This window comes from Neolamprologus multifasciatus, chromosome 13, assembly GCF_963576455.1.
Source record: "Neolamprologus multifasciatus chromosome 13, fNeoMul1.2, whole genome shotgun sequence".
Classification (NCBI taxonomy): domain Eukaryota; kingdom Metazoa; phylum Chordata; class Actinopteri; order Cichliformes; family Cichlidae; genus Neolamprologus; species Neolamprologus multifasciatus.
Genome location: NC_140451.1, coordinates 33,378,735 through 33,405,780, shown reverse-complemented (window position 1 = coordinate 33,405,780; position 27,046 = coordinate 33,378,735). Strand labels below are relative to the sequence as shown.

At 45.5% G+C, this 27,046-nt stretch overlaps 2 protein-coding genes across 6 annotated transcripts in view; both read right to left on the bottom strand.

The window, feature by feature from the left end:
* The window catches only part of LOC146505876 (echinoderm microtubule-associated protein-like 6), a 75,410-nt gene extending 63,351 nt beyond the window's left edge, over positions 1-12,059 (bottom strand). The window contains exon 1 of one of the 2 annotated variants that reach the window (XM_085183283.1): positions 9,144-12,059. In XM_085183283.1, coding sequence (XP_085039409.1) covers positions 9,144-9,340 — 197 coding nt within the window. In that variant the 5' untranslated portion in view covers positions 9,341-12,059. The remainder of the gene's footprint in view (positions 1-9,143) is intronic. The other variant, XM_085183284.1, reaches the window with a different exon arrangement.
* A 4,808-nt stretch (positions 12,060-16,867) lies between these two features.
* LOC146505875 (spectrin beta chain, non-erythrocytic 1) overlaps positions 16,868-27,046 on the bottom strand; it is a 66,939-nt gene continuing 56,760 nt past the window's right edge. For all 4 annotated transcript variants that reach the window (XM_085183281.1, XM_085183282.1, XM_085183279.1 and 1 more), the window contains 10 exons: positions 26,239-26,396; positions 25,958-26,096; positions 25,750-25,834; positions 25,474-25,670; positions 25,294-25,388; positions 24,945-24,999; positions 20,234-20,430; positions 19,942-20,115; positions 19,731-19,773; positions 16,868-17,923 (listed from right to left, as the gene is read on the bottom strand). In XM_085183281.1, the coding sequence (XP_085039407.1) occupies positions 17,711-17,923; positions 19,731-19,773; positions 19,942-20,115; positions 20,234-20,430; positions 24,945-24,999; positions 25,294-25,388; positions 25,474-25,670; positions 25,750-25,834; positions 25,958-26,096; positions 26,239-26,396 (1,356 nt within the window). In that variant the 3' untranslated portion in view covers positions 16,868-17,710. The remainder of the gene's footprint in view (positions 17,924-19,730; positions 19,774-19,941; positions 20,116-20,233; positions 20,431-24,944; positions 25,000-25,293; positions 25,389-25,473; positions 25,671-25,749; positions 25,835-25,957; positions 26,097-26,238; positions 26,397-27,046) is intronic.

Here is a 27,046-nt window from a genome sequence, read left to right as displayed (position 1 = left end):
TGCGCGTGCGTGTGTGTGTGTGTGTGTGTCAGTTGGTCGGTCAGGTTCTACCTGCAGGCAACCAACAGGAAGTGGGACAAGGGAAAGACAGAAAGGCGAGAGCAGGGGATGAGAGAAAGAGTCAGATCCTTCATTCGTCAACAAAATGATGCAAAAACACAGCAAATTCAGATTTGATGATGTAAAGTCTGCGTTTAGCAGACAGCAGGACTTCATCACTGTAGTGAGGTCAGCCTTAGAGCTGGAGGCAAGTGCACGGTAGGCTACACGCTGCCTGTACTCAGAGCTGGTGCCGTTAGACGCTCTGTGTGGCGTGGGTGTGGTCTCTGACCCGCTGTGGAGGAGGGGCGGCACGGTGAGCTTCCGGGGCGGCACGGAGGCGGGGCTGAGCAGTGCTTGGGACGAGTGACTGATTGTGACTCCTCTTATGCTTCTGTGTCAGTCGAGGAGGGAGAGCGGCGTGACCACTGAGTGGGAGTGTCCCGTGCATTAAGCCGAAACCAGATCACACCGTCTGTTCATAGCCTCACCTACAGCCACGATCCAAGAGGGGTGTCGAGAAGAATCGCAGATAAGAGGAGGCAGACTATCTGACTGGGACGCCGCGGAGCTGGGGTGCAGAGCCTCACAGCTTGGGAACACCTCAGTGTGGGGACTGAGGAACAACCTTCTAAACGTCAGTGAGACAAAGGAGTTGATAGTGGACTTCAGCACTAAGCAGGAGAGGAACTACCAGACCCCCGTCATCAACGAGTGCCCAGTGGAGAGAGTGGACAGCTTCAAATACCTCGGGGTTCACATCACGCAGGACCTGTCATGGTCCTGTCACATCAACACCGTGGTGAAAAAGGCCCGTCAGCGTCTCTACCACCTCAGACGCTTGAGAGACTTCCGACTGCCCCCCAAGGTGCTCAGGAACTTTTACTCCTGCACCATAGAGAGCATCCTGACGGGAAACATCTCAACCTGGTTCGGGAACAGCACCATGCAGGACAGACGAGCTCTACAGTTGTGCGATCAGCTGAGCGCACCATCCGCTCAGAGCTCCCTGACCTGCACTCAATCTACAGCAGGCGGTGCTGGACCAAGGCCAGGAAGATGGTGAAGGACCTCAGCCATCCCAACAACGGACTGTTCTCTCTGTTGAGGTCAGGAAAGCGATTCTGCTCCCTGAAGACCAACACAGAGAGACTGAGGAGGAGCTTCTTCCCGCAGGCGATACGGTCTCTCAATCACACCACCACACAGTACTGACCCACACATATAGTTCGTACACACACACTGGACATTTGTTTACACTAGTGGCTGCTGCACAACTGCACTGCGTGGTCATCTAATCGAATCACTTTATCACTTAAGTCACTTAAATAAATCACTTTAAGCATATTTGCACTGCACAAGACACAAATGTGGATTGCACAACATGGACATTAAATTTCTTCATTTCCACTTAATACTGTACAGCTGCTGTTATTGTTCTATATTTCTTCATATATTCTTATATATTTCTATATTGTGTATTTTGTTGTAGAGTTATCTGATTTTTAACTTGAATTTTTATATTTTATTCCTTCCTAGTTAAATTTACCCTTTTTAATACTCATATTTATTTCCTCTACTATTCATAGTCTTTTTTTCTTTAGGTCACGAGCAGTTGAGTAAACATTTCACTGCATATCGTACTGTGTATGACTGTGTATGACTGTGTATGTGACAAATAAAATTTGAATTTGACTGGGGGACACTGAGGACTAGCTCTTGAGTCCAAGCCAGCTGGACGTCCTTTAAGTTCTCCCACCTGATCACCTGATCAAAGGTAACAGCCAAGAGTTTCCGTTACTATGGGAACAAAGTTGTCAGGTACACATATCAGAGCTTCAATTTTTTTTTATTCAGATAATTTGCTGCAATCAGTTTCGTTATAAGATGAATGCAGTGCCAAAGGACATATAGGGAGGTCCCAGGACCGAGCCAAGGCAGCACACCACAAGAAAACCAGTCGAGAGCTGACCCAGAGACGACCACCCAGGCTCTAAGTCTCTCAGTCAGTATCCTACGACCAGCAGGCAGCAGACAGATGCAAGAGTACCAGGGCTGAATATTCAGCTTTATTTCTGCGCATTAAAATATAATTTGTAACTCAAGGAGGAGGCGTTTCATTGAACACTGGTCAGAGTGGCAGAGCGAGCAGTCTGAGTCGGACTCGTGGAAACACTGAAAAGATGGAAAGCACGAGGCTGAAGGGAACTGAGATGTGAGAGCTGGAAATGTGAGCTGTGTGCAGCAGCAACCAGCGGCTGATAACTGCTGCCATTCAGCAGCCGCCTGTGCTTCTCTGCAGAGGAACATAAAGGCCGATCGCCCTGCGGGAGGCCGCGGCCATGAAAGAGCCAATGAAAGAAAAAGACAGTCCCGCTCTCGCTCTTTCAGAAAAACTCAACTTGGATTTAATGCGTCTACATGGAGCCTGCAATTACTGCGGCGATCCATCAGGCAGGCGGGGAGGGGGGGCGAGTGCAGTCATGATTCAGAGCTTTCAGCAGAAGCCACTGCACAATACGAAGGAGAGAGTCAGCGCTAAAAGTCACTGTGAGGCTGTGTGACATCACTCTGTTTACTGCGGTTGGTACAAAACAGATGAAGAAATGTGTAATCGTTACTTTCTGGGTCATAAGTAGAAAACACAGAGTAAACATCTCAACTATCAGGTCTCCACGTTTCTGCATCGTCACGGTGATTTTGAGTCAACGATCACCAAGATTAAAGGTCAAAGTTTCACCTGCTCAAAGCCACATCGAACACTTTTACTTTAAACATTAGACCTTCACATGGCACTACAGTGAAAACAGGAAGCTCCGATCTAGAGCAAAAAGAAAATCAGCGGTACCCTGATGTTTGAATGTTTTCACATTAGGCGCCTGATTGCTAACAGGCAACCTGTCTCCAAGCAACTGCAACCCGACAGACTGACTGATGAAGGTCGGCAAATATTTGCCGTCTAGTTTTCAAACGCAGAAGGTTTTCCAACATGTTGCAGTCAATCTGAGCCACTGATGAGCAGCTCAAATGGTTGTATACTGGTTACAAAAACAAGTAAAACTCCAGTCCTGCAGCAACGACGCTGTTATGGGTGGAGGAACAGGTGTGGTGTTCTAGCTGCACCCTTAGGCCCAAATAACCGCAAACACTAGGTTTGTTGTGAAAAAGTGCTGTTGGTATTTACAGAGAGAGCAAAGTATGTCTTGATGCATCCTCAGTCATCCAGGTAAGGAAATCCCAAAAGGTTGATTCTGTTCATCTGGATGTTTTCATTGAGGGAAACATTTGGTCATCATCAGGTGACGTCTTCAGTCTCAGCTGACTGCAGGTTATAACCTTATAAACAGGACAGGGGCGACTTCAAAGACGACGAAATGTTTGCTAATCCAAATGTGTCAAAAAAAAGCTAACCGTTGCCTTGTGATGCACTTTTGTGCCACGTGAATTTGAACGTGTCCTGGAACCTCGTCCCTTCAGGCTGCGTCAAACTGCTGAGCGGGCGACCGGTGCTTTTATTGTGGCGGGGCTGTCGCTGACTGGGCTGACTGAAAAGCAAACGTAAATGGTTTCTGGGAGAGCAGCCGCCACTCAGCACACATGAACTCCATCAGAGGACACAAACCTGGCATCAGTGTCAGCACAGCTCATTTCCATCTGAGCCATCATCACGCTTTTCACTTTTCTCTTTAGCAGACGCAACAAAAATGTACAGGAAGTGCACAAACAGGAAGAACTTTACTTAGTTTGACCTCAAAAACATGAAACTGTGACTTCATGTCACATGATGATAAGCTCTGATTAAAAGTGTCAAAGCAAAGACAGACTCTGAACTAAGACGCAAGAAAAAACTTATGTAACTTTAGATTTGAGGCTTTTTTAGTTTCTGATTGATGAATATATCGTCCCACACTTTGAAACAGCTTTCAGACTTTTACTTATAGTTTATAGTCTAAGGCTACGTTCACACTGCAGGTGAAAGCGCATCAAATTTATTTGTAGTGTGAACGAGCAGACACAAAAAATCGGATTTGATCAAAAAATCGGAATTGAGCATTAAGACCTGCAGAGTGAACGTAGCCTTAGTGACTCATTGAGAAAATAACCTGCAGACCGTCTGCAGCCCTGAACTAAACATGTGACTAAACATGTGACCTGCTGCTTGAAGCTTTTCCCAAACTGCTCTGTGTTTGTTCGTGCACCCTGCTGGAAGAGCTTTGCATGACATGGAGTTAAAAATAATGCCTCTGTGTCTAATCCTGCTACTCTGTGGAGCCCATCGGCTCCTGTCTGAAACAAGCTACTGAAGGCCTCAGTCACTCCACCTGGCAACCACCGGGTTGCTAGGGAAGAAATGAAAATGTCCCAACTGGTTGCCAGTTGTTGTTAGATCAGTGCAGCAAAAATCTCATGATTGTTTTTTCTCCCCTCACCTCCAACCAATCACAGCAGATGGCCCCGCCCCTCCCTGAGCCTGGTTCTGCTGGAGGTTTCTTCCTGTTAAAAGGGAGTTTTTCCTTCCCACTGTCGCCAAAGTGCTGCTCATAGGGGGTCATATGATTGTTGGTTTTCTCCGTGTTATTGTACAGACTGTGTAAATTGTTTTGATTGGTCTTTGGTCAGGAACAGATCGCCGTGGTTACCTGTAGTTCGTGTGAAAGATGCCTGCTTGACAGCAAAAACTCAGCAACTAGTCAGTGAGTGTTAAGAAGAGTGCAACACAAACTGGAAACAGACCGTTTGCCGTCAAAGTAAAAACAATGGCTTCAACAGTAAGCCAGAGCTTTTATTTTGAAAGTAAACACTAGTATCTCTGCTACCTGCTCTGTTCACCTGAACACCTGAAAAAACACAGGTCCAGGTTTAAAGATGCCGTTAAACCCAGGACTGTAAAATCAGGTGGAGGCGGCAGCTGCAGGATGGAGGTCAGACGTGCTCTGGTTGGAGCCATTAAGGATATTTTTAAGCTCTGAGAGCAGAGCTGGTCTCCGGCCGTTCGGACTGTGGCGGCGAGCTGGCACATTTCCCCTCTGGCTGATGAAGAGGCCCATGCATCAGCCGGGACCTGCGACATTTCCTCCAGACCGAGAAGCAGACGCAGCACCGGACGGCGGCCTGAAGGGACACGCTGTTCACCGCGTCGTCCTCTTTAAATCCACACAAACACGTTTTTCTCTTGTGACTGTGACGAATGTTCAGGACAAACGTTCAACATCCGAGTCGCAGCATGAAGAAAACTGTGCGTCTGTGTGTGCGTCTGTGTGTGCGTGACTGTGTGTGTGTGTCTGTTTAACAATCTCTTGTTTAACTTGTCTAGTTTTGTGTCTCTTGTGTTTTTTATCATTATTCAAATCTGAAAATCAGGATTTTGAGACTTTTGAGAAACGACTGTGGGTAAAAACATGTATTCGATATTTAAAAGATACTTTTTAAATATTTTTAGGATATTTAAAAATATTGATCTAAAATTTGAGTTTGTTGTACTTTTAAGAAATTTTTCCTTTTTAGTATTTTTCATATTTCCCCTTTTTTAAGGTATTTTTTAAAACTTTTTAAAAACACATGATATTCATTTTATTTTCGGACATTTTATTAGCCTAATGTTTGTAGAAAATCTTGTTTTATTTGTATTTCTTATGTCATTTTTAACATTTTACTTTTTATGGACTTTTTTCCGAAACATTGTTTTTTCTTTCATGTTTTTTCATTCGTGCAGATTTTAGGACAGTTTGTTTGTTTGTTATCAGATTATTTTCAGTGGAAGTTTTTGTTATTTTTCCAGATATATTCATGTCTTTTGGATATTTTATAAAAAAAAAAAAATTATAATTCCTTATACGATCAGGCTTTTTAAGGAATTTTTCTATTTTATTTTCTGGATTTTATTTGTGACAAACATTTCAGTATTTTTCAGCTTTCTTTACTTTTCCTTTATTTACTTTGTTCTTAATAGTCTGAGGATTTTACTGTATTTTTTCAGATGTTACTAAATGTATTTATTTTAATTAACGGTCTGAATTTAAACTGTGACTGACAGGTCTTAATAACTTTAGTCAGCAGAAACCTGCAGTCAGCTCTGAGGGGAAATTTGGCACAAACACAAATTTAACAACCCTGACAGAGAGACAGCATCCAGCTATTCAATTAGTCTCACACACACACACACACACACACACACACACACACACACACACTCCAGGCTGCAGCTGACTTGCTGTATAAACTGTCCAAACACGCCTGCTGCTGCAGTGACTCACAGGCTGTTCAGTGTTGGTGAATACACAGGTGTGTGTGTGTGTGTGTGTGTGTGTGCTGTGAATGAGCGACCTCGCTGAATCATCTCCCTCCTCCACTTGCTCCAATTTGCTCTCAGAGAAAATCCCTCTGCTGCTTCTCGCCTCAGCTCAGGGCTTTTTCAACTTTTCATTCAAAATGTCGAAAATTTTCCAAGAGATAAAACACGACCGACCAGGAGGGAAAAATTATTCCACGAGCAGCCCCGACTCCAAAAAAGATTTCATGTAAAAGTCTGTTTTATCTCAGTGGCTCCAAATCCAGGAGCAGCTTCCCAGAGGAAGTTTTACTAATAAACTGGTCTGACAGGAGGGGACTAACATTCCCAATGCTGCAGGGACTTTTTCCAGTTTGAAAGAGAGACTCAAAGAGTTTATTAGTATCTTTAAAAAATAACTCAGGAATCAAATCTGTGCTTTGTCAAAACGAAGTCTGAGCCAATCGAGTGCTGCTCTTCCTTCGTGTGTGTGCTTAGTGTAAAACGTCCACGCCTGTGCTGTGATCACGTCTACCTGCACAGTCAATGCATTCACACCGTCTCATGCCTCACAGGTCAGCACGCTGTGTTCGCCCCTTTAAGGCTCTGTGGACCCACCGACTGCGCCCTGTGATGTGTTGCTCCACAGCCATCACACTGTGAAAACCTCACATCCCCAACAAAGTGCCAAAATTGCCCTCAAAGCGATGCAAACGAGCTAAAAAGTCCTGATGGGGAAACAGACTCGTGTTATATAAGTGTCAGATAATCCCAGATTAAAGCTTTTAGGTGTTTGTGAGCTGGTTTCACTCTGAATTAATTAGTCCACGCACATCCACGAGCTGCCTTGAGAGTGGTTCGCAGGATTTCTCTGAACACGATGCTTTTTTGTTTTCCACAGTCGTCTGTTGCTTCGTGATGGTGTGCTAACGGCCACCAAGGGTTAAATAAATATAATAAATAAGCAGTGAGGTCAGGAGGTGTGGACATAAAAACGGATTTTTAAAGCTGTAAACTGAGGATGAAAAACTCAAATTCACACAACATTAAAGCAGCTGTGAGACGAGTGCACAACCACCATCCACACTGTGCAACAGCAACAAATATATAAAACATTATTATGTTAACATTACTTCACCTGTCAGATGATGTTATTAAAAAACCTCCAACAGCCCAAACAGGACTCCAGTTAGCTTAGCTGAAGGCTAGCAGACAGCTTGGAGCTACAGCTGCCTGCGCCATGCACCTATCAATCAAAGAGGCCACGCCCCTAATAAGAATTATCTACAAAGACCAATCAGTTTGTCTATGTGGCTGTAAACGTTTACCACAGGAGTCTATGGGGACTGACGCACTGCTGCAGCCCCTGCTGGACGTTAGTGGAACTGCAGGGTGTGGCTCAGAAATAAACCCATCAGACCTGAGAACAGGAACAAGTCCCTCACCTGCCCGCGAGCTGTCCTGCCCTGATAAAAATCTAAATCTAAGTTACTCCTCATCACTGAGCTCCTCGTTCATTAGGAAACCCAGCAGCAGCAGAAAAAGCTGCTTCCTGTCTCGGCGTAAACCTGCTCGTGTTTAGATTTGAACTTCTGTCAAACTGAAGGACAAACCAAACTGTGGGAGCGATAAAAACTCCCACGAAGGTCCAAAAAACATCTCAAAAGAGACAAAAGCACCGAGATGAGTCACAGGACTGAGTGTAACGAATATCCTTTCTCTGCTTCTTTTTGTTTAATAACGTTGTAGTTTTTATGAATTATAAGCTTCACCACATTTCCACCATGCAGACAAAGTTTATCTTGTGCTGCCACATGTTGCACCAGCAGCAGTCAGGCTACAGCCCGACACATTTAAATGGTCACAGGCGATTAAAGTCAGCATTACTGAAGCTTATGGTAGCTCAACATCTGCACAGGATTCATGTCACTGCCAGAGTTACAGTGGAATTACACCCCGTGACCTGCAATGCTCCTCCCACAACGTAACCACGACAACTGTTATTGGCTGCAGGAACGAGAGACAGTTTAATTTTGGATTCCTGTGTTTTCATTCTGCTTTATTATTACTGTTCTATTTAAAATATTAGAAAATACTTTTTTTTTAAAAAGGCTGCCCCCTTGTGGTGAATATTGTCATTGACTTTACCACAGGGTTTTACGAACAGTACCTTTAATGTCATTTATGATATTTTGTAGTATCTCTTTGCTTCAGGGTTTAGCCTTACTGAATCAGAGTCCACAGATAAAACAGAAAGTTTTATGTTTGCAGATCTTATCTTGGATTATCACTCTCACAATCACAAGGCTCATGTTTAAAAGGCCACTAATGAGATAATGTGCAACAGACTGAAGGAACAGGAAGCCAGGAGGACCATCAGATCTTCTACTGCTTCTTCCTTTATGAAAAGCTCACACAGCAGGGACACTTTGGTTTCCATCAAATGTTAATTTGTTTTTTATGGCAAAATGACTCTTAAATCACACAAACTGTGAACACACACACGAAACATATTTATAAATTCAGTGTGAATCACTGGCTCTCAGGGTGTCAGAAACATGCTTAGAGAAGAGAAAAAAGACGTTTCAGAACTCGCCTGAGAATCTGAAGGTTTTTAGGATTTGTGAGGATCTCAGCGAGTCAGTGAGCGACGTTGGAACATGTTCGGATTTATAATGAAAAATAACTTCCGACCGCTAATTCGGCACCATTTAATGTGACATAGCAGAGCGATCCGGGCTGTTAGGGAGGCTCATGCTGTGACTCAGAGATATTGATTCTGAGACCTGGAAGTCTCGATCGATAACCCATCACGTGACCTGTGCAGGGGGCTCACCTGATGATGTCGTCATTGTGCCCCAGGTAGAACCGCTGGCTGTGCTCTCTGGTGTTGTAAACCACTCCAACCCCGGCCACGAAGTACACCACCTCCTTCCCCGCCGTGTAGTACAGGTTATTCCGGCACTGGTGCCCCCGGTACCCGTAGACCCAGTCCAGTCTGAGCCGGCAGCCCGGGGCGCTCCGGTCCGACATGTTCGCTCATCTGAGGGGCTCCGGTACCGCCCGCCCGCTCCCGCAGCTCCTCCCTCTGGATCCAGAGACCCGGTAACGGAACTGTGAGCGGGGTCACCTGCCTGAGCCGGGGTCACCGTGTTCGGCTGTCGTCTGAAGAAAAGTTCGCGCCCACAGCTTCAGGACTCGGACTTCCTTCGACTCTTCATCACGATGCGCGCGCAGACGCTGATTGGACGTCAGCTCCGAGATTTACCGTAAATGTGATGGTTCATATTCCTCCGTTCATGTGATGCCGTGACTGTAATCCCCGCGTAAAGTCTGAGTCCTCTGGTTTCAGCACCGTGAGACCTTCATCATCTCTGGATCCCCCGGGAGCTGCTCCCGCCGAGCCTCCCCACTCAGCCGTTTCACTGCAGCTGGAATCACCACGCGAGAAACTTTTCCACGCTTATCACTCTCTCACTCCTTCCACCCACTCCTCAAAAACACGGAGGACGCGAACAGTCTGGAAACTTCTCCAAACCCACAAAACCAAAGTCAGCGGCTGGTGGAGGATTTAATCCCTCCGTGCTCTAATCCTCCATCCCGACCCGCCGCCTCCATCCTGCCCCCCGCGCGCTCACGGCACCTTCTCCCCGGGAGGACCGCGGCTCATTCACAAATCTGCGCGCGAGTAAAACCAGCAGTCAGAAAGTCAAACGACCCAGAGCCGCAAAATCAACGAAGAAGAAGCGACCGCGCAGTGGAGGAGCGGAGGAGGAGAGGACGACAGCGAGTGTTTAATCCCGGCAGATGATCCAACTCCAGCGGGCAGAGGCGGGGAGCAGCCCCGGGCTCACAGCGCAGCATCCCGGCCGGATGACGGAGAGGAAAGTCCTGACTCCCCACAGCGGGAGGAGGAGCAGAGCATCCTCCACCCGCAGGCAGACTCACGGGCGGAGCAGGCGGAGGCACAGCCGGAGCTTCTGCTTCGAGGAGCGTACTGTCGCGTGCAGCGGGGAGCCTCCTGAGCCAGGAGTCTGTGACGTTTGCTCGCTCCTTTTCCCGACGCGACGAGCACGCGCATCAGCGGACACGCGACACAGCACTGCGCCCAACTTCCGATGCTGAGCCTTTTAAAATAAAAGCACCATTAAAAGGTCCGCAGCTCAGCCGTCGGTTCCGCGGAATCAGGAAGTGACGGAGTACTTTTACTCAGACTCAGCAGCATGACGTCAGAGGGTTTCACACTGGTCATTTTATTAAAGATGAAAGAATTTAGACAGGTGTTCGTTTGACTTTGGGACTTGAAGCGGAGTTTGTGCAAAGGTTTCAGCATCAAAATACCTCAAGTTAAAAGCAGGCACAGTAAAAGTACTCAGTTGATGATGTTATCGTATTAATGTGTATGACACTTTGATGTTGTTGGAAATGATTTTATTTTCTCTGATATTTTATCAGCCTCTTTATCATGGATCTGCTTGTGGATTTTGGATTTCCTTACAAACAGGCCACAGAAGGTCAGGCTGGGCAACCTTACATCATCTGCTATCACCATGAACACAGGAGCAGGGCTGCGTTCTCACTCCAGCTCTCTTCACTCTATTCACACACGACTGCAAACCCATCCACTCCTCTTCTAACACCACAGTGAAGTTTGCTGACGACACTACAATAGTGGGAAGGATATCAGACAACAGCGAGTGTCACTGCAGAGAGGACGTCCAACATCTAATCAGATGGTGCGGAAACAACGAGCTGGTTCTGAACACTGCCGAAACAAAGGAGATCGTTGTAGAGACAGAAGAGCCAAGAAAACAACACGACCACCCCTCCACAGAAATGGTGAGGAAGTTGAGGGTGAATGACATTAAATTCTTGGGCCCACACATAACCAAAGATCTCACATGGACTATTAACACATCCCACTTAGTGAAGAAAGCACAGCAGAGACTTTTCTTCCTAAGAAAACTTTAAAAAGCAAATGTGCCGACCAGGCTCTTAGTAAACCTTTACAGGAGCACAGCAGAGAGCGTCCTCTGTCACTGCATCACTGTGTGGTGCTTCAGCTGCACTGCAGAAAACCGCCGAGCTCTGACCCGGACCGTCAAACTGCCCAGGGGATCATTGGAACCAAACTCCCGAATCTCAACACGGTCTATGCTAGCTGTTTGCAGAAGCCTAGCTGCATGATCAAGGATCCAACCCGTCCAGGCCACAGACTTTTTGTACCCCTCCCATCGGGGAAGAGATGCAGGCCAATCAGAACTCGCACAAACAGACTAAAGAGCAGCTTTTTCCCCAGAGCTGGCCTGTGTCACCCGTCCCCCAACACACCATAGCTAACCCTCCCTCTCTCTCCATGTCATGTCTGCTGCTAATGTACAAAGTCATTTACTGGGTATTCATGTTTGCACTAAACTACCACACTGTAAATACTGTTATATTTTTATTTACTGTGCTAAGTGCCTTCTTCTTACTTTATATTTTATACTTTTACTACGTTTACTTTGTTATTATGTTACTGCTGCTTCTTGTTTTATTGCTGCTGGCCTCTGTGAGCTACCAAAAAATTTTGTTAAATAACTACAATGACAATAAAGTTCTTTAAATTTTAAGTTAAATTTAAGTTTATCCGGTCTTTAAGTCTGACATCATGTGTGGCTGCTCTGCCAGCTGTAACAATTAAGTTTAACATCCAGGCATCCATGAAAACAGAATTTATTAAATTTAACAGAGAACGACGTTAGCAGGGAGTTAGCTCGCTAGTTAGCTCGCTAGTTTCCACTTAAACATAATATACCATATAAATATACGACCATATCTGTTATCACTTCCAACATAAATGAAGACAAAACTAAACAGCAGTGACGTTTGTAGGGCTACTGAAGTTGGGCTAGCTGCTATATAATGACGTGCTACGTGGTGGCTAGCTACACAGCTATGTTAGCATAATATAAACAGTGAAACTGGAGGATGAATGCTAATTTTCTTTCCATTCCGTATAAGTTAACGTGAGGGTTCCCGATGGTTAGGGAATAGATGGATTACCTCACACCTGAGATAAGATATCATTAATATACTGCTGCATGGGCTGTAGTTACATCGTAAGGTTTTAAAAACTGAGCTTTAAAATGAACAGTGGTAATAAAAACAGAGGCCGACAGTGAGCACTGACTGTTTTTAGGGGCTTGTTCAGATTAAACAGAACAAGACACAAAACATTAAAACATGTTAAAACGTTTTTCAAAATAAAAGCATGTTAAAGTCTTCTGTTCGAAGAAAGCTGGATGACAGATTACATTTGTATAAGGTTACAAAAAACCCAACATAACAGGGGTTGTGTTCTAGGACAAAAATAAAGTGCAGTAGAACAAACATGAAACATAATTATGATAAGCTTTCTTCAATTACTCAAAAATTACAAAAATAGTATCAACATAATAATAGGTAATGTTCTATTAACCCAAAGCTGGTAGTTTTTATTGACGCTCTTGCCCTTTGGCACAAATTATGATTTTCTGCTTCTGGTTCTTTCTGACTCACTCAAAGTTTTATTGGTAAATCTCAAGTCTTGGGTTTTATTTTGAAGGTGTGGCTCTTCCTGTGGTGATGTGTCGTGCGCTTGGCGCAGCTCGGACTCGGGAGAGAAACACCCCTGCTCCACTGGAGAGGACGCACGGCCGTAAAGCACTCTGGGGCTTTGTGTTCTCTGGGATACACACGTCACAGGAAAAGAATTTAGAAAACTACAAATCCCAACAGCAGCAGGGAGGGAGGCGCTGTCCGCGGTGCTGAGGTCGGAGAGAAAAGTGACATGTGTCACAAACAACAGGAGAAACACGAGTATGAGCAGTAAACAGTAAACATTTAAACCACAGGCTGTATATAAAAGATGGACATCACACTGAGACCATATTAGGATGACAGGCTGGAGTGCTCAGGTAAGGCTGGTAACTAGTCTGCAGCCACAGACTGCTAATTAGAGCTCAGTAGCCCCCTGTAGCTTCTGCACGTGGCTGCTGGGTGACCACCCCCCTCCCTGCCAGTTTGGACTCTCCTCAGCTCTTCCTGGGTGGGTGGCGTGGCTGTCCCTCCGGTGGTCCTTCTTGGACTCTCACACTCTGGGGAGCCTCTAGATGTCTGTGGCCTGGATCTCCTTTATGGCGCCCCACACCCACTATCAGACAGTTACATGGAGAAACCTTTTGAATACAAGCGCTCACACACACAGACACACACTGTATCGTCCTCAGCTGCTGCCTCAAAGCATATTGTGTGTTGTCGGTCTGGTGTGGTGCTCAGTAACACTCAATATTACTTACCGTTACCTGTACTTATCTAGGTTGTTGCTGTGGCCTCCAGCAGGTGATCCAGCTGATACTTTGGTGTCCCTCATCTGGTTTTCTTTCCTTTTCTCGTCTGTGTATTTCTCTTTCTTATCCCCCAGTCATGTCTGTTCTGTTTGTAATAACTTAAAAGTTAAAAATAAATAAAATAAATAATAAAGATCAATCAGGTGGACCATGACTAAGCCGTAATGATCCATTTGGAAAAACAAATGCTTCCTGTCAAAAGGGAGTTCTTCCTCTCCACTAATGCCAGGAGCTCCTCACAGGTGCTCCTGTGATTGTTGTGAAGCGGCTCTGAATCTGTGAGGCTGAATGTATTTTGGCCCTTCGTGTGTTTTTTATGCTCATGTGGAGCTGCTTTCCCCACTTGGTCCACAAACCGCAGCCCTGCTGTTCAACTGGCGCCATCTGGTGGTTAAAATAGAGATTTCTTAAAACAAAAACAACTTTCACATGATTATTGACAATAACCCCCAATAACAGCTATTTTGTCTCTTTTCTGTGATATTGATGACGTCTGATTATTTTAGTCCTGCAGTTCGTCTCAGACACATTTTCAGTTTGAACGACTCCGTCTCTAATTGTTTTATTTGCCCCCACATCTTCCCTCCTTTTCATTCCCACTCTTTTTTCCTCTTTTCCGTTCTAACCCGGAGTCTGATGCCATCTGTGTCTGTAACCATAGGAATAAATAATACAATAATAAATACAATAACTGTAGAAGTTAAACTTATGAGCATTGTCATGTTCTTTGATTCTAACCTGATATCATATTAAAAGCTGCCTTTGAACACTCGTGCAGGAACCGAGTGATGTGCTGAAAGCGTGTTGCTGTGATGCTGACGTCGGCCCGTGCAGCTGCTGTTCAGCTCGACTTCTAAAGTTCGTCACTGTAAACAAATCCTAAACTCAGATCCTCACACAGAAAACCTCCAGCTCCCCATCATTAACGCGGTGGTGCAGTGGTTAGCACACAGTGCTGCCTCCCAGAATCTGTACGTTCTCTTTGTACCTGCGTGGGTTCTCCCCGGGTTCCTCCCACCATCCAAACACGAGCATGGAGTTGACTCCTGAGTGTAAGCTGGCTGCAGGTGAGGGATTGCACACCTGTCCAGGTGCTTTGTGCAATTTTTATACCCTTTATTAAAGACAAAATAAAATTAAAATAACAGTGATTTGGATTTGTGCCATATCAATGTCAAAGCTGATTTTATTACTAAAACTGGACGACCTCACTAACTCAGAGGCCACAGCAAGTGTGGACGTTTATCTTGAAATAACAACAGTAACCTGCACATGTGGACTTCCTCTCAAATGCTCGATAACATTTGTTTTCTTAATGGAGCCTTAAAGCTTCTCCGTACTGTCGAGAACAGGAGCCACATAAATAAAATCAGTTTATAGATACTAATCACTCACAGCTGTACTTTGTATTTACAGAACTGTGCAAAGGTGACACACGCACACACACACTGAAAAAATAAAAATCCGTCTCAGTTTCTTTTTAAAAGCATTTTAATGGCTTTTTTGCACATATGTAACAGAGATGGGGAAAAGTCTACGGGTGCAGATCCAACTAGCAGTGACCCCCGGTCCACGTCATTCCAACTACGTCACCTACGAACCCCGGCCCCGCCCACCCTCCCATCGTGGCATTATTGATTGTGCAGTATGAGGAAATATCTCATCTTACTATGGTTACAGTGACAGGAATGCACAACATATTTATCAAATCGCCAGAAAATTAAGCACAAAAAAACAAAAGAACAGAAAGAGAACAGGAAGTATTTCAGGGCCAATCAGAGTGAAGATGTTTCAAGCCCCGCCCCTTCTAACCCCACCACCAGCTGTGGAAAAACACACGCACCCACGGTTTTTATCGTTTCGGGCTCATTTCGGTGTTTTTGTTCACTTTTGTTCACCTACGGAAGTCCATTAATGACAACTTTGTATCAATAAATGTACATCAAAGAAAATCACCTTTAAATCTGAACTCGCCTTTTCTGGCAGCTATTTTAATCGATAACTCCAGATTAGACGTTGGTGTTAAAGTTGGGCTTGCAGGTCATTTACCGTGTACGTGATTTCCATCCAAGCGGGGCAAAAGTTTGTGGTGCAGCAACAGAAGAGACTTTATCTCAAAAACGTATTTCCAAAAGTTTATCGAGCAAAAATGGCACCTGAGAGTAAAGCAAATATTCCAAATAAGAAAATGACCATGTCATGTTGTTTATTACCGTTTATTGAAGTTTTAAAGCCCGAGAGATTAACCAGTAATCAAAGGAGGGACCAGCAGCAGCCCAAGACTTAACCTAGAGTTTATTTTCTCTAAGATTTATTTGAAAGTTTATTTAATGAGTCGTCGAGTCAAATCGAGTGGAGATCTTCTGCACTTATGTCAGATTAGTGTAAAATCTCCAATAAAACTTTATTAAATCTAAACAAACTGTTTTTCATGAGACGGCTCAAGAATCACGTCATTAGCTTACGGCTACATCGTTACAGCGAGCGAAGCCTGTTCAGCTTCAACAAATGTGAAGCTCTGATCTTATTAACTAGAAGCCATAAAAAAAGTGACTTTTGTCATGAAAGGACTTCCGTAGCTGTAGCTCGACTCGTCATTGGCGATAAAAGTCTGAAATCTTAAAGAAAAGAAGAACCGAGAGCTGAAGCCAACAAGCAAGCCACCAACATTACTCACTTCCAGTAAATGCTTTTTAAAACCAGCTCATCCACTAACAACAGCGATGCTTAAAGTAACCTTTGTGTTTTATTTGTACATCTACGCCTTCATACTCGCCGCTCTAAATAAACCTTAGACTTAGCTTAACTGTGAGACAGAAAAACAGGAGGAAAAACGCCAACAAAGGGCCGAAGGAGACGTTCCAGAAATGCAAAAGTAGAAAAGAAACTTCATCGAACGCCTAAAAGATCGAGTTAACGAACATTCGCAGTTATTCTCCCATCGAGACTCGATGGCTCCTTCATTCGTGTTGGTTAAGTGTTCGCGCCGTTAAGAAAGTTATCCTCAAACAAAGCTTATTACGGTCGGTAGGTCTTATTAGCATTAATAATAATAATAATAGGTGAAATTAAACACAGGTTTATTTTTAACAGTTTGTTATACACAAGTTATACATACAGTCAAAAGCACTGCAGGGTAACGCTCTGAGTCGCTGCGGGAACCAGACGGACCGCCGCGACGACCGTTTGCTTTTTGCGGTTTTATTGCGCAAACCGAAGCGTCAGAAAAGCTCCGAGCGACTCGTCTCTGCGCTTCGACGGCTCAAAGAATCACCCCGCCGTGGCCTCGGTTTTCCCCGCTACAGAGGGATACACGTCATCTTGCAAAGACAAGGCCTCGCAAAAAAATAGGAAAGCTGAGGATGGACTCTAACAGGAAGTACTTCCCCAAAAAACTAAACAAAAAACGAGAAGGAAAACCCGCCGAGACGAACTGCAAACACGGGAAAGCCGGGGAGAACGGGAGGTACAGAAAACAGCGATAAGAGTAAAGAAAGTGGGAACTCCTCTAACGTCGCGTTCTCCTTGTTGTTTAAACGACAGCAGCTGCCTGAAGCGTCGCAGACCCCGCCCACACGCCCACGCCCCGCCTTTAAACCACTTCAGTCAGATTTCGGGTATTTCCTGCTCCTGATCTGAGCAGAGAAGCAGGTGGGGGGTGTTTGTAGCTGGAGCTCTGAGCCGGACGGTTGATAGGCACAGAGTGGAGAGTTTTGGCTCGGAGCTTGCATGCTGGAGAGGACGAGGAGGAGGAGGAAGAAAGAAGAGGAGGAGAGGCTGTTTGGGATGCGACCTGACGTAGCAACTGCTGCAAATGTTAAAACTCTTATTCTAAGTACATGATGTGAGGCGACGCTTTGGGTTACACGAGTGTAATTCGATTTGGAGCGCTCTGGGTTATGACAGTTGCTATGAGCAGAAAAGTCGGACATCTTCAACAATATTTGACCAAAGTTCGTTCGATAACGAGGAGCGACCCCAAACAGCACCACGGGAAGGAGGAGGAGGAGGAGGGGAGGCTGAAGAACAGCGTCTATTTCTTCTTGCTGAACAGACTGAAGCGTTTCTCCTTGTCTTTCTCTCGTTTGCCCGGGCTCGACTCGGCGGTCGCCGTGGCTGCGACCGAGGCCGGCAGCGTCTGAGCGCGTGCGGCGGGGGCGGGCGTGCTGTGGCTGCTGGGCGTGACCTCGGGCTTCTCGCCCGACACGGCGGCGGTGATGGTCGAGATCCACGTGTTCATCTCCTCCTGGAGTACGAGCAGAAGGAGACAAAGAGGAAGGAAGCAGTTAGAGCAGGAAGTGCTGATGATGTCTCTGATAGAAAAACAACAACTCGCCAATAACGTCGAGTCGCCGCCGGCTACACCTGCTCACCTGCTGCAGGTGGTTTTAAAAAAGTGCGCATAGTGAGATCAGAATTATTTGGGCCTAAACAAAAGCAGACGAAGGAAGAAATGAGCTCAAACATTACATCATAATCACTGTAACACCACTCGCCCTCTACGGTCACATGACCCGGGCCTTTGACTCGAGCGCGCCAGACCACCGTGACCCGGGTGAGCGCTCGTATGTAACGCATTTCGGGATACGTACACTTGTTTAGATCATTTGCAACCCTTTCATTTAGTTTTCATTAGTGTTAATCTTGTTAAAATGTATAAATCATAGCAACTGTCATAACCACATTAACGCACCAAATCTCCGGCGCTAATGCATTAACAAGCTAAGCAAGCTAACCGTGCTAACGCATTAACAAGCTAAGCGAGCTAACCGTGCTAACGCATTAACAAGCTAAGCGAGCTAACCGTGCTAACGCATTTGTCACTACCCGATCCGTACCAGAAACCCGATCGGTACCCCGCATGCGCGAAAGGTGTCTACTTCCGGTCGTAGCGTTTTACGATAGTTACAGGTCAGAGTATCTGTTAAAATGTTAAGAATAATAAGTATCTCTTAAAATGTTTCCGATAATGAAACATTTAATATAATGTAGACAAAAACAAAAAAATAAAAAGATAGTGAAGGATCAGGACTCCCCTGACTGCGCATGTGCAGCGGTTTTCTTCTTCTTCTGTTCGTTTAATGGCAGTGTACTCCCCAGTGTACGAGGATACTGCCACCTGCTGACCGAGCGAATGAACCCCATTGTAAACTGAATTAGCGTCATTACAAACGTGTGTTAAATTTGATTTAGTGATAGTCGAGTGTGTTTATGCTTGTCTGTGTGGAGAGGATTGTTGGAATAGTGACGATGATGTCCGCTATCACTGTCAATTGTCAGTAAACACTTAATCTGGCTGATGAATCTTCACGTGACACATTGCTAAGTCAATATTATTAAGTCTGTAATTAGGCGCCATTCTTCTTATTTTACGGCGCTGTTGTTCAATCGGGGAACGCTCTCTGTTGAAGAGAAAAGCATGAATTTGTTTGTATACAGATTATCCATTGTTTAAATGTCCCGGTAGTCGAAAAGGAGGCAGAGCTGTTGAGAAATGCTAAGAGCTAACTGGGCGCTAACCGTATCATTCAAATATATTGAATGTCGCAATGTTGGCAAAGAGAGGAAGTGATGTAAGATTTGCGCATGCGGGGTACCGATCGGGTAGCGACAGCATTAACAAGCTAAGCGAGCTAACCGTGCTAATGCATTAACAAGCTAAGCGAGCTAACCGTGCTAACGCGTTGACGGCGTGCAGCCCCACTTGCGGGGTGATCCACGTTAACACCATTTTAACGAGATTAACGCTGACAGCACCAGTTTTAATATTTAACATTTACTGATTTAGTTTATCTTTTTTTCATTGATGTATTTTATTGTTATTTAACTTTGTTTGTCTGGTTAATGTTTTTAACTTTGATCTCTGTTTTCTACTGGACTTTTGGTTATGTTGTTTTTAAAGTGCTCCATAAATAAAGGTGGATTGTATTTCCAATCCAAACAAATAAACGATCGACATATTTCTAATGTAACGCAGATATAAGACTAACAATAACAGCGATGTTGACTAAAACTGAACGACGCCCCAAACACTGAGTTGTTTTAATACTTACATCATCTTTGGCTTGGAAGAGATACTCATTGCCGTCAGTGAGCCTGCGGAGGTGAACACACACATTAGCAGGAAGTTCAAACCGCGCACGCTGGCGTCCGTCAGGTTCTTTCTTTAAATGAAAGAACTGCAGCGTCTTGCTTAAAGTTGTCTGATGTGTTTCTGACTGGTCCAGTATAAATACAGACTTGTTTATCAGGTCTGAAACTCACTTCAGCTTGAAGACGTGCTTCTTCTTCTTGTAGTCCAGCGCCACCTCGCAGACGGCGTCCTTCAGGCTGATGGGGATCTCGCTGTGGTAAGGAATGCCCTGACTGGCGCTCTTCTGATCCTTGTAGAAACCCATCTCCTGGAGGTTGATCACACAGTACACGTTGTGCCACGACCTGCAGGGACACGAGCAGACGTCGACCTCATCGCTGAGCTTTATTTTCTCACAATAACAGTTATTACAATTATTTGGGTTATTATTTCTCTCCAGGTGTGTCTGCAGGTGATCCCCACCTGTTCGAAGCCTTCTTGTTGTGCCCCTCCCACTCGTGTTTGCGGTGCAGGAAGCTCTCCAGCAGGGGCTTGGGGGCGTCAGGTTGGGATTTGGCCGGCAGGGTCGCAGCTTGGCTGGCCTTGCCCTTGCGAGACGCCCCAGGAGACCCAGCGGGGCTGGGCTCCGACACCCCGTTCACCACGTCGTCCACGTTCTCCTGGAAACAGAAGAGAGAGTCAGAGGAGAAACTCGTTTACGAGTGAATAAGAAGGAGAGCTGTGAATCAGAGTTATGAGAGCTGCAGCATGCAGAGCAGTTTGGACGAACTAAAACACGAGACCAGAAGGATTCGACTGTCGGCCTCTCCTGAATCTACACTTATCTGCCCTCGCCTCACGTAAAACTCCTAAAACCTAACTGATGTCAAATATTCCAGGATGACCAATCCTGGGAAAATGCAAGCAGATTAAAGTGGACTAAACCAAACCAGCTGAGGGAAACCATCAGGTCCGTCTACTCTGAGTGGACAGATCCAGTTATCTCGCTCTCTGTTGCCTTTAAACTGACATTCAGATCATGTCAGGCCACATGATTGTTATTATTATTCGCCCCGATGCAGGAACACCACATGCCTGCGGTCTGCAGTATGTCTGTGGGCAAGAACTTAATTAAAAACAAGTTAATCCAGGAAAACTGGCGGAAAACTGGGGCAACACCTGAGGCTCAGAGGCTCCAGGGTCGTCACCACTTTGACCAGCCGACTGGTCAAGTGAATCCATTCGAACTTCCTGTCATACATCTCCTGTTCCAGTGGTGGGCGCTCATATCAAACATGACCAGCGTCTCTACTAATGAGGAAGCAGTAATCCTGTGAACCAAAGCCCTGCAGACAGCTCTCAGCACCATTTCATCCAATTTTTTCTACAATTGGATCTGGATGATGTCAGAGAGTGAAAGCCCCACCCACTAGCTGGTAAAAAGGTGTTTTTAAGAGGAGCAACCAATCAGAAAAAAGGTGGGTTAATGGGAGCGTGGCCCAAAGTCATTTGAAGTATTGATCATGCAAAGCTACCCTAGTATGGCCCAAGTATAAAACTACCAAGGTGAACATGAACAGGTCACCTGGATCAGGTTAATAAACCCACTTCCCTACCTCTGAACTGCTCAAACCAACACAACTATGCAGACTTCTGATTGGCCCACCAAGCCTCTGACATCAGCTACGTCAGCCTCGTAAAGCAGCGTTTTTTAGCTCAGTGTTATTGGGTGTGAGCCGAGCTGAATTTCAGCAGTGATTAGATCATTTGTATTAAATATTAAGATTGCAAACATGCTGCGATTACACTCTTTACCACATGCACAGTCCCAACACCACTCAGAAACGCACAACACGGTGGCGAGCGTGAAGAAAGAGGAGGACGGGGAGAAGCACAGGTGAGACCAAAAACACACCAAAACAAATCTCAAACAATTACGGACAAAATTGCTTGGAAGTCATTACTGGGCGTCATTGTTGGTGAGGGGAGAAGGCGATTGGCCTAGTATCATAAACAGATTCGACTTTTTCCACACCACACCCACTCCAACCGGATGCTTATTACCCCGTTACTGAGCTCTTCAAGGGATGGACGAATGGGCAGTTCGACGGCCGGACCGATCCTGGACCGATCCCGGGAGCTTTAACTGAAGAGCTGGACCGATCCCGGGAGCTTTCGTTTAGATCTCACGGAGAGCGAAACTGATGCTGGAAGACTTTACTGGGCTCGGGTTATCCTCTGAGGTTTTACTTGAGTGCTTCCTCACGGCTTCAGCGTTCTGCTTCTCAAATATTCGACCAGTTATTGAAGGGATTTGTTAGGACTTGGATCAATCCCAGGAACTCTCACCAAAGGACAGTCTGGATCAGATGTAGGGGCCCCAACTTTCTACCATTACCTATATGTAGTACAGCAGTTTTTCCTAAGAATTTGAGCTTGTTAAAGACTAGACCGGATCCAAGTGTTCCTGTTTCAGTGTTTTCTCCACCAAATACTGGCCCACTTCAATCCAATCAACTATTCCTGAAGAACGATTGAAGCCTGGTTTTTGTTTGATTTTTAAACATTTTTGCACCTGACAGCAAAGACCTGCTTAGCAGTCTTTCCTTAGAACAATTACTTAATGACTGAAGAGCTAAACCGATGCCAACAGCCATGCTATCCTCCAAAGACTGCGCTGATTTGTTATCATCGAATTTAAACTTGAGCCTGAACCTTTGGCGTGATAGAAGTCGTTAGAAACTAAACTTCTTAGCGAATTATAAACTTGTACATAGAAGATAATTTTAGATCTGTAAGCCTGTGCAGGCGTTGTACAGATTAAATCCAAACAGGTAAAACCAGACTCACTGTAGGACAAACTGTTTCTCTTTACAGCAGGATGATTTATTTGCGTGAACTGAAATATCCTGGATTTGTCAGTGGACCAAACACTGATCTTTTTCTTGACTTTGTAAAATAACTATAAATATTTCACTAAAGGAAAGCCCCCGGATGAAAACTGGTGAAAAACATTAGATGCAGAAACACTACTGAAATGCTAATGATGGTGACAGCATGCAACACAAACACCAACACTGTACATGGAGAGAAAAGTGAAAAGTATGCATGGACAACACGTGGACTGGTTGGTTCTGACGGGTTTATTGGGGAATGTGTGTTAGTCGGGGAACGACTGAACGAACTGCATCTACATGCAAAAACAAACCGTGAACAGAAAAAAGGAAATGACAACAGTAAACAATGAAAACGAGACAGGAAACAGCGTCTCGGTGATACAACAGCAATAAATACAACGAGAAGAAACTCACACGGTGAGACGTGTGGAGAATCAGGTTTACATGAGGAATGATTTTAACATGGGTTGTAGGTGTAATGAGTGCAGGTAGCAGCAGTGGACGTACACTCAGGGGCCGAGTACAGCGGAGCGTCAACACAACGCCAACTATGACCTCAGCGGGAACACAAGATTGATTTTAAGTTTAAAAAGTCCGATCAGCAAGACTTAATGGCGTTGGAGTGTTCCTATCAAAGTGGCCACTGGGTGTATGTCACAGTATGAGGAATGGGTTTCTGACAAATGAGTCGTGAAGGCTGTAAGTACGACATGAAGGAAAGATGGAGGTGAAAGTGCGGGGCTGCCTCTGGTGTGCACAGGTGGAGTTCACTGTTAAACAGCGCAGTTATACATGTGTTACTATCATCTTTCCCTTTAGTTTCCACTGTGTCAGCTGATAAATCAGCTTTTTAATTTAAACTTACATTAATGCACAAATATGCTTTTAATGGTTTTATAAGGACAATATTAAAGAGATAATAGAGTGTTTAACAGAGTTACGTGAAGGATGGACACGTGTTTTATGAATGGTCTGTGGACGTAGGCACAGGTGGAGCGGTACGTGCACTTCTTTGTTTGTTTTTTTAACTTTGGTATCAATGATAGACTTTAAATTTAACGTCACGCGTTCTCACAAACATAAAAACTAACATGAGTCATGATTTATTATATTTAGTGAACAAATAGCAACAACAGGCTCGAGGCGCCTCCTGCTGGCTACAACCTGTTACTGTAGGAATAATTCTGTAGTTACTTTGTTATAAATTTACATCATTAATATTTTTATTATACTTTTAATTCAAAACGTTTTTGCTATATCAAGATATCTTTTCAAACTGTGTCTATTTTTATTAAGTTATTTAAGGTATTTGTTACATATTTCATCTGTTTGGAATCGAGCGTGGAGGTTTCTTCCTGTTCAAAGGGGGTTTGTCCTCCCCGCTGTCACCAGCGTGCTCGCTCATAGCGGGTCATGTGATTGTTTTTCTCTGGGTTTGATGCGACTGTTGTGATTTGGTGCTGTACAAATAAAACTGAACTGAAAGTGTTATCGATCGAACTAAACTTAAAGGTTTTATTGTAAGACAAGAACAGTAAGACGTGCTTCTTCTTAACATCAGGATAAATCAGCCTCAGTTTTAATGATTAATGAACTGATTTAAGTTGTCTGGTTTTGTTTCGTGGTGAGTCAGGATATGCTGACGACACCACGATTTACATTTCAGAAAAAATCTCTTCTATGAAAACGAACAAATGCTTTAAGTGGCAGTTTGTGGCTTTAAGGCGAATTCTGAGTTTGAGATGTTTGTGTCCTCAGTCATTCATATTCCACAGGGTGAGTTTATAAATGATGACATAAACTAGCAGGAACATAAGGAACTGAGGGGAGAGGATGACAGGAGTGTTGAGCTGAGAGAGAGGAAGAGGAGACGGAGGGGAAGACAAATGAGGAGTGGATAAAACTCTGGTTTGTTCTTGTGTGTGAAAGAACAGAAACGCTGCTTTCCTCCTGTCTTTGTCCAGCCTGAACAAACTGGAACGTCAGGGAAGTTTGGTCCATATTAAAAGTTCCCACCAAAGTAAAAGCTCTCAAACTCAAAGCTGATGCTGAAGTGCAAACAGCCAATCAGCTGTGAGTCCTCATGTCAGTAAACAAATATCAGAGAAGAAGATTACGCCTGGAAAGCTAAACTCGTTTTAAAATAAGACATTAATAATCAGAAGGGAGCAGCAAACGATAAATGCTGGAGTTTGATGTGAGGACGTGTGTGTGGGTGCAGCTCAGGGTGCAGCGGCGCCCCTGCGGCTCTGCAGGGCGCCGCTGTATTTCTGGTAGGTGAGTGAGCGGTAACTAACCCTGGGAGACTCCTGGTCAGACGGCAGCCCGTTCTGAGACGCCGGCTCGCCCACCCTGCAAAAAGCACAGCGGCGCAGAGAGTTAGACGCAGCTCGTCCGGACGAGCTCGCTCAGCTGGCGAAGTTAGACGATTAAACTGAAAATGTGAGCGCGGCGAGCAGGCTGCGCGGTTTAGGTGCAAACATTCGTTAACTTTATAATATTTGTCACAATAACACAAATGCCAACTGTACACGTGTCTGTGAAAACAGAAGAAAGGACTCTGACGATGACACACAGCTGTTCCTGAGGAAATACGGCTGCTCACAGTATCCAGACGTTTCCGACACAAAGGAAACCTCAACCTACCTTTGAGCTGCAGCGTCGGCGGGCTGGGCCTCAGCGGGCGGTTGTCTCTTCTTCTCTTCTTCCTCTTGCCTTCTTCTCACTTCCAGTAACTCCATCTGGAAGCAGAAGAACAAAGTCAACGTCTCGTTTTTCAGAGCTGAGATTTAACCCGGTGACGGCACTGTCCCGTGGCGCGCTCACCGTGGTCAGCCTCTCCAGCGCGGCGAAGCGTTCCTCCCAGGTGGCGGCCGACTTCTCGAAGGCCTCGTGGCGTTTGATGAGTTTCTCCACCTCGTCCACGCTCTGCCCCATCTCCCTGCTGGACAGGTAGGGCTCCTGTCCCAGCAGCCACGCCTCGGCCACACCTGCGTCCCGCGAGAACTGGTGCACCTCCAGCACTGGAAGCAAATCCACAGCTTAGACCCAAATCCACCCGCTCACCTCGGACTATAAACTGAACAGGACGGAGGCGCTTACCCAGTCTAAGCCACTCCCATCTGTCCTCCCACTTGTCAATCATGTCTTTCCTCTTGTCCGTCAACTGAAGCAACTTTTCTTTAATCTGCGAGAAGGAAAGATTCAAAAGTTCATGACTTCAGTAAAGCGATGACATCACCACAAACAGAGTAATGAAGGATGTCGCGGCAGCTTCGGCGCGCTCGCTCCGAGTGAGAAAAGTCTCCACCTCCTCTGAAGCGTAGTGCTTCCTGGCCAGCAGGGCTTTGCCCAGCTCGATGCAGGCGGTGAAGCTGTCGTTGCGGGCGTCGATCTCCGCCTTGATGCCCTGGTGGTTGTTCATCAGCAGCTCCACGGACGACACGTCCCTGAAAACAAGCACGGCGTCACATGAGCGACGTTTCTGATCTGAACCCTCAAACATTCAGAAACATTTAGGATGAGTTTTATAATAAACCTGTAAAGGGATACAGTCATTACAGGAAGCTCCGCCCCCTCCGTGCCTCCTACCTGGGCTTCTCCTGAGCCTCGATGAGGCGGATGACGTCTTCCATCCACAGCATCAGGTCGCGCACCATGCTGAAGAAGCGGAACTTGTCTCCGGTGTCGACCAGCTTCGCCCGCCGGCCCTCCGCCGCCTCCAGCAGGTTCTTCCAGGCCTCCAGCACCTGAGGGGGGAGGAGACGACAAAGAGCGGCGGTCAGCCCCGAGTGACGAGAGCCTCAGAAGACCTGGTTTAATTAATGCAGTCTAAAAGGAGCCGGCTGGGCCTCTGAGAATCAGGGAGGGGGACAGGAAGTGATGACATCCAGACTCAGATCATTACGAGGGGGGGGGGGGGGGCAGTAGATCTAGTGTTTCAGGCGTCCAGCTGTGCTGTCGGGGGCGTCACAGCCTGAGGGTGCAAATAAAAGCCAATCCCAGCAAATAAAAAGTCACACGTGCAGACTGCAGAGGCCAAAGCTGGAGAGCAAACAGCAGCACTTCCATCAGTTATCACATCAGCTGTTATCCATTTATTCATGGCTCTGTTCGGATTTCAGACGACGACGTAAGCAGACAGGATGTATCATCTATCTGAGAAGGAAGCGTGGACGGATCCTGCTTCATGCTTCTGGTTCATTTCAAACATGATCAGGTTCTAATAATAAGGTACGCAACATGTAGCCAATCAGTTCAATGCCGTTTTAAAGTGGGAGGAGCTAAAGCCGTTTCAGATGGGATGACCCGGGGGGGGGGGGGGGGGGGGGGGATCAGATAAAGAAGGATTATTTTGAACTGTGAATCATTCAAAGCTGCTGTATGAACGAAAACTTTG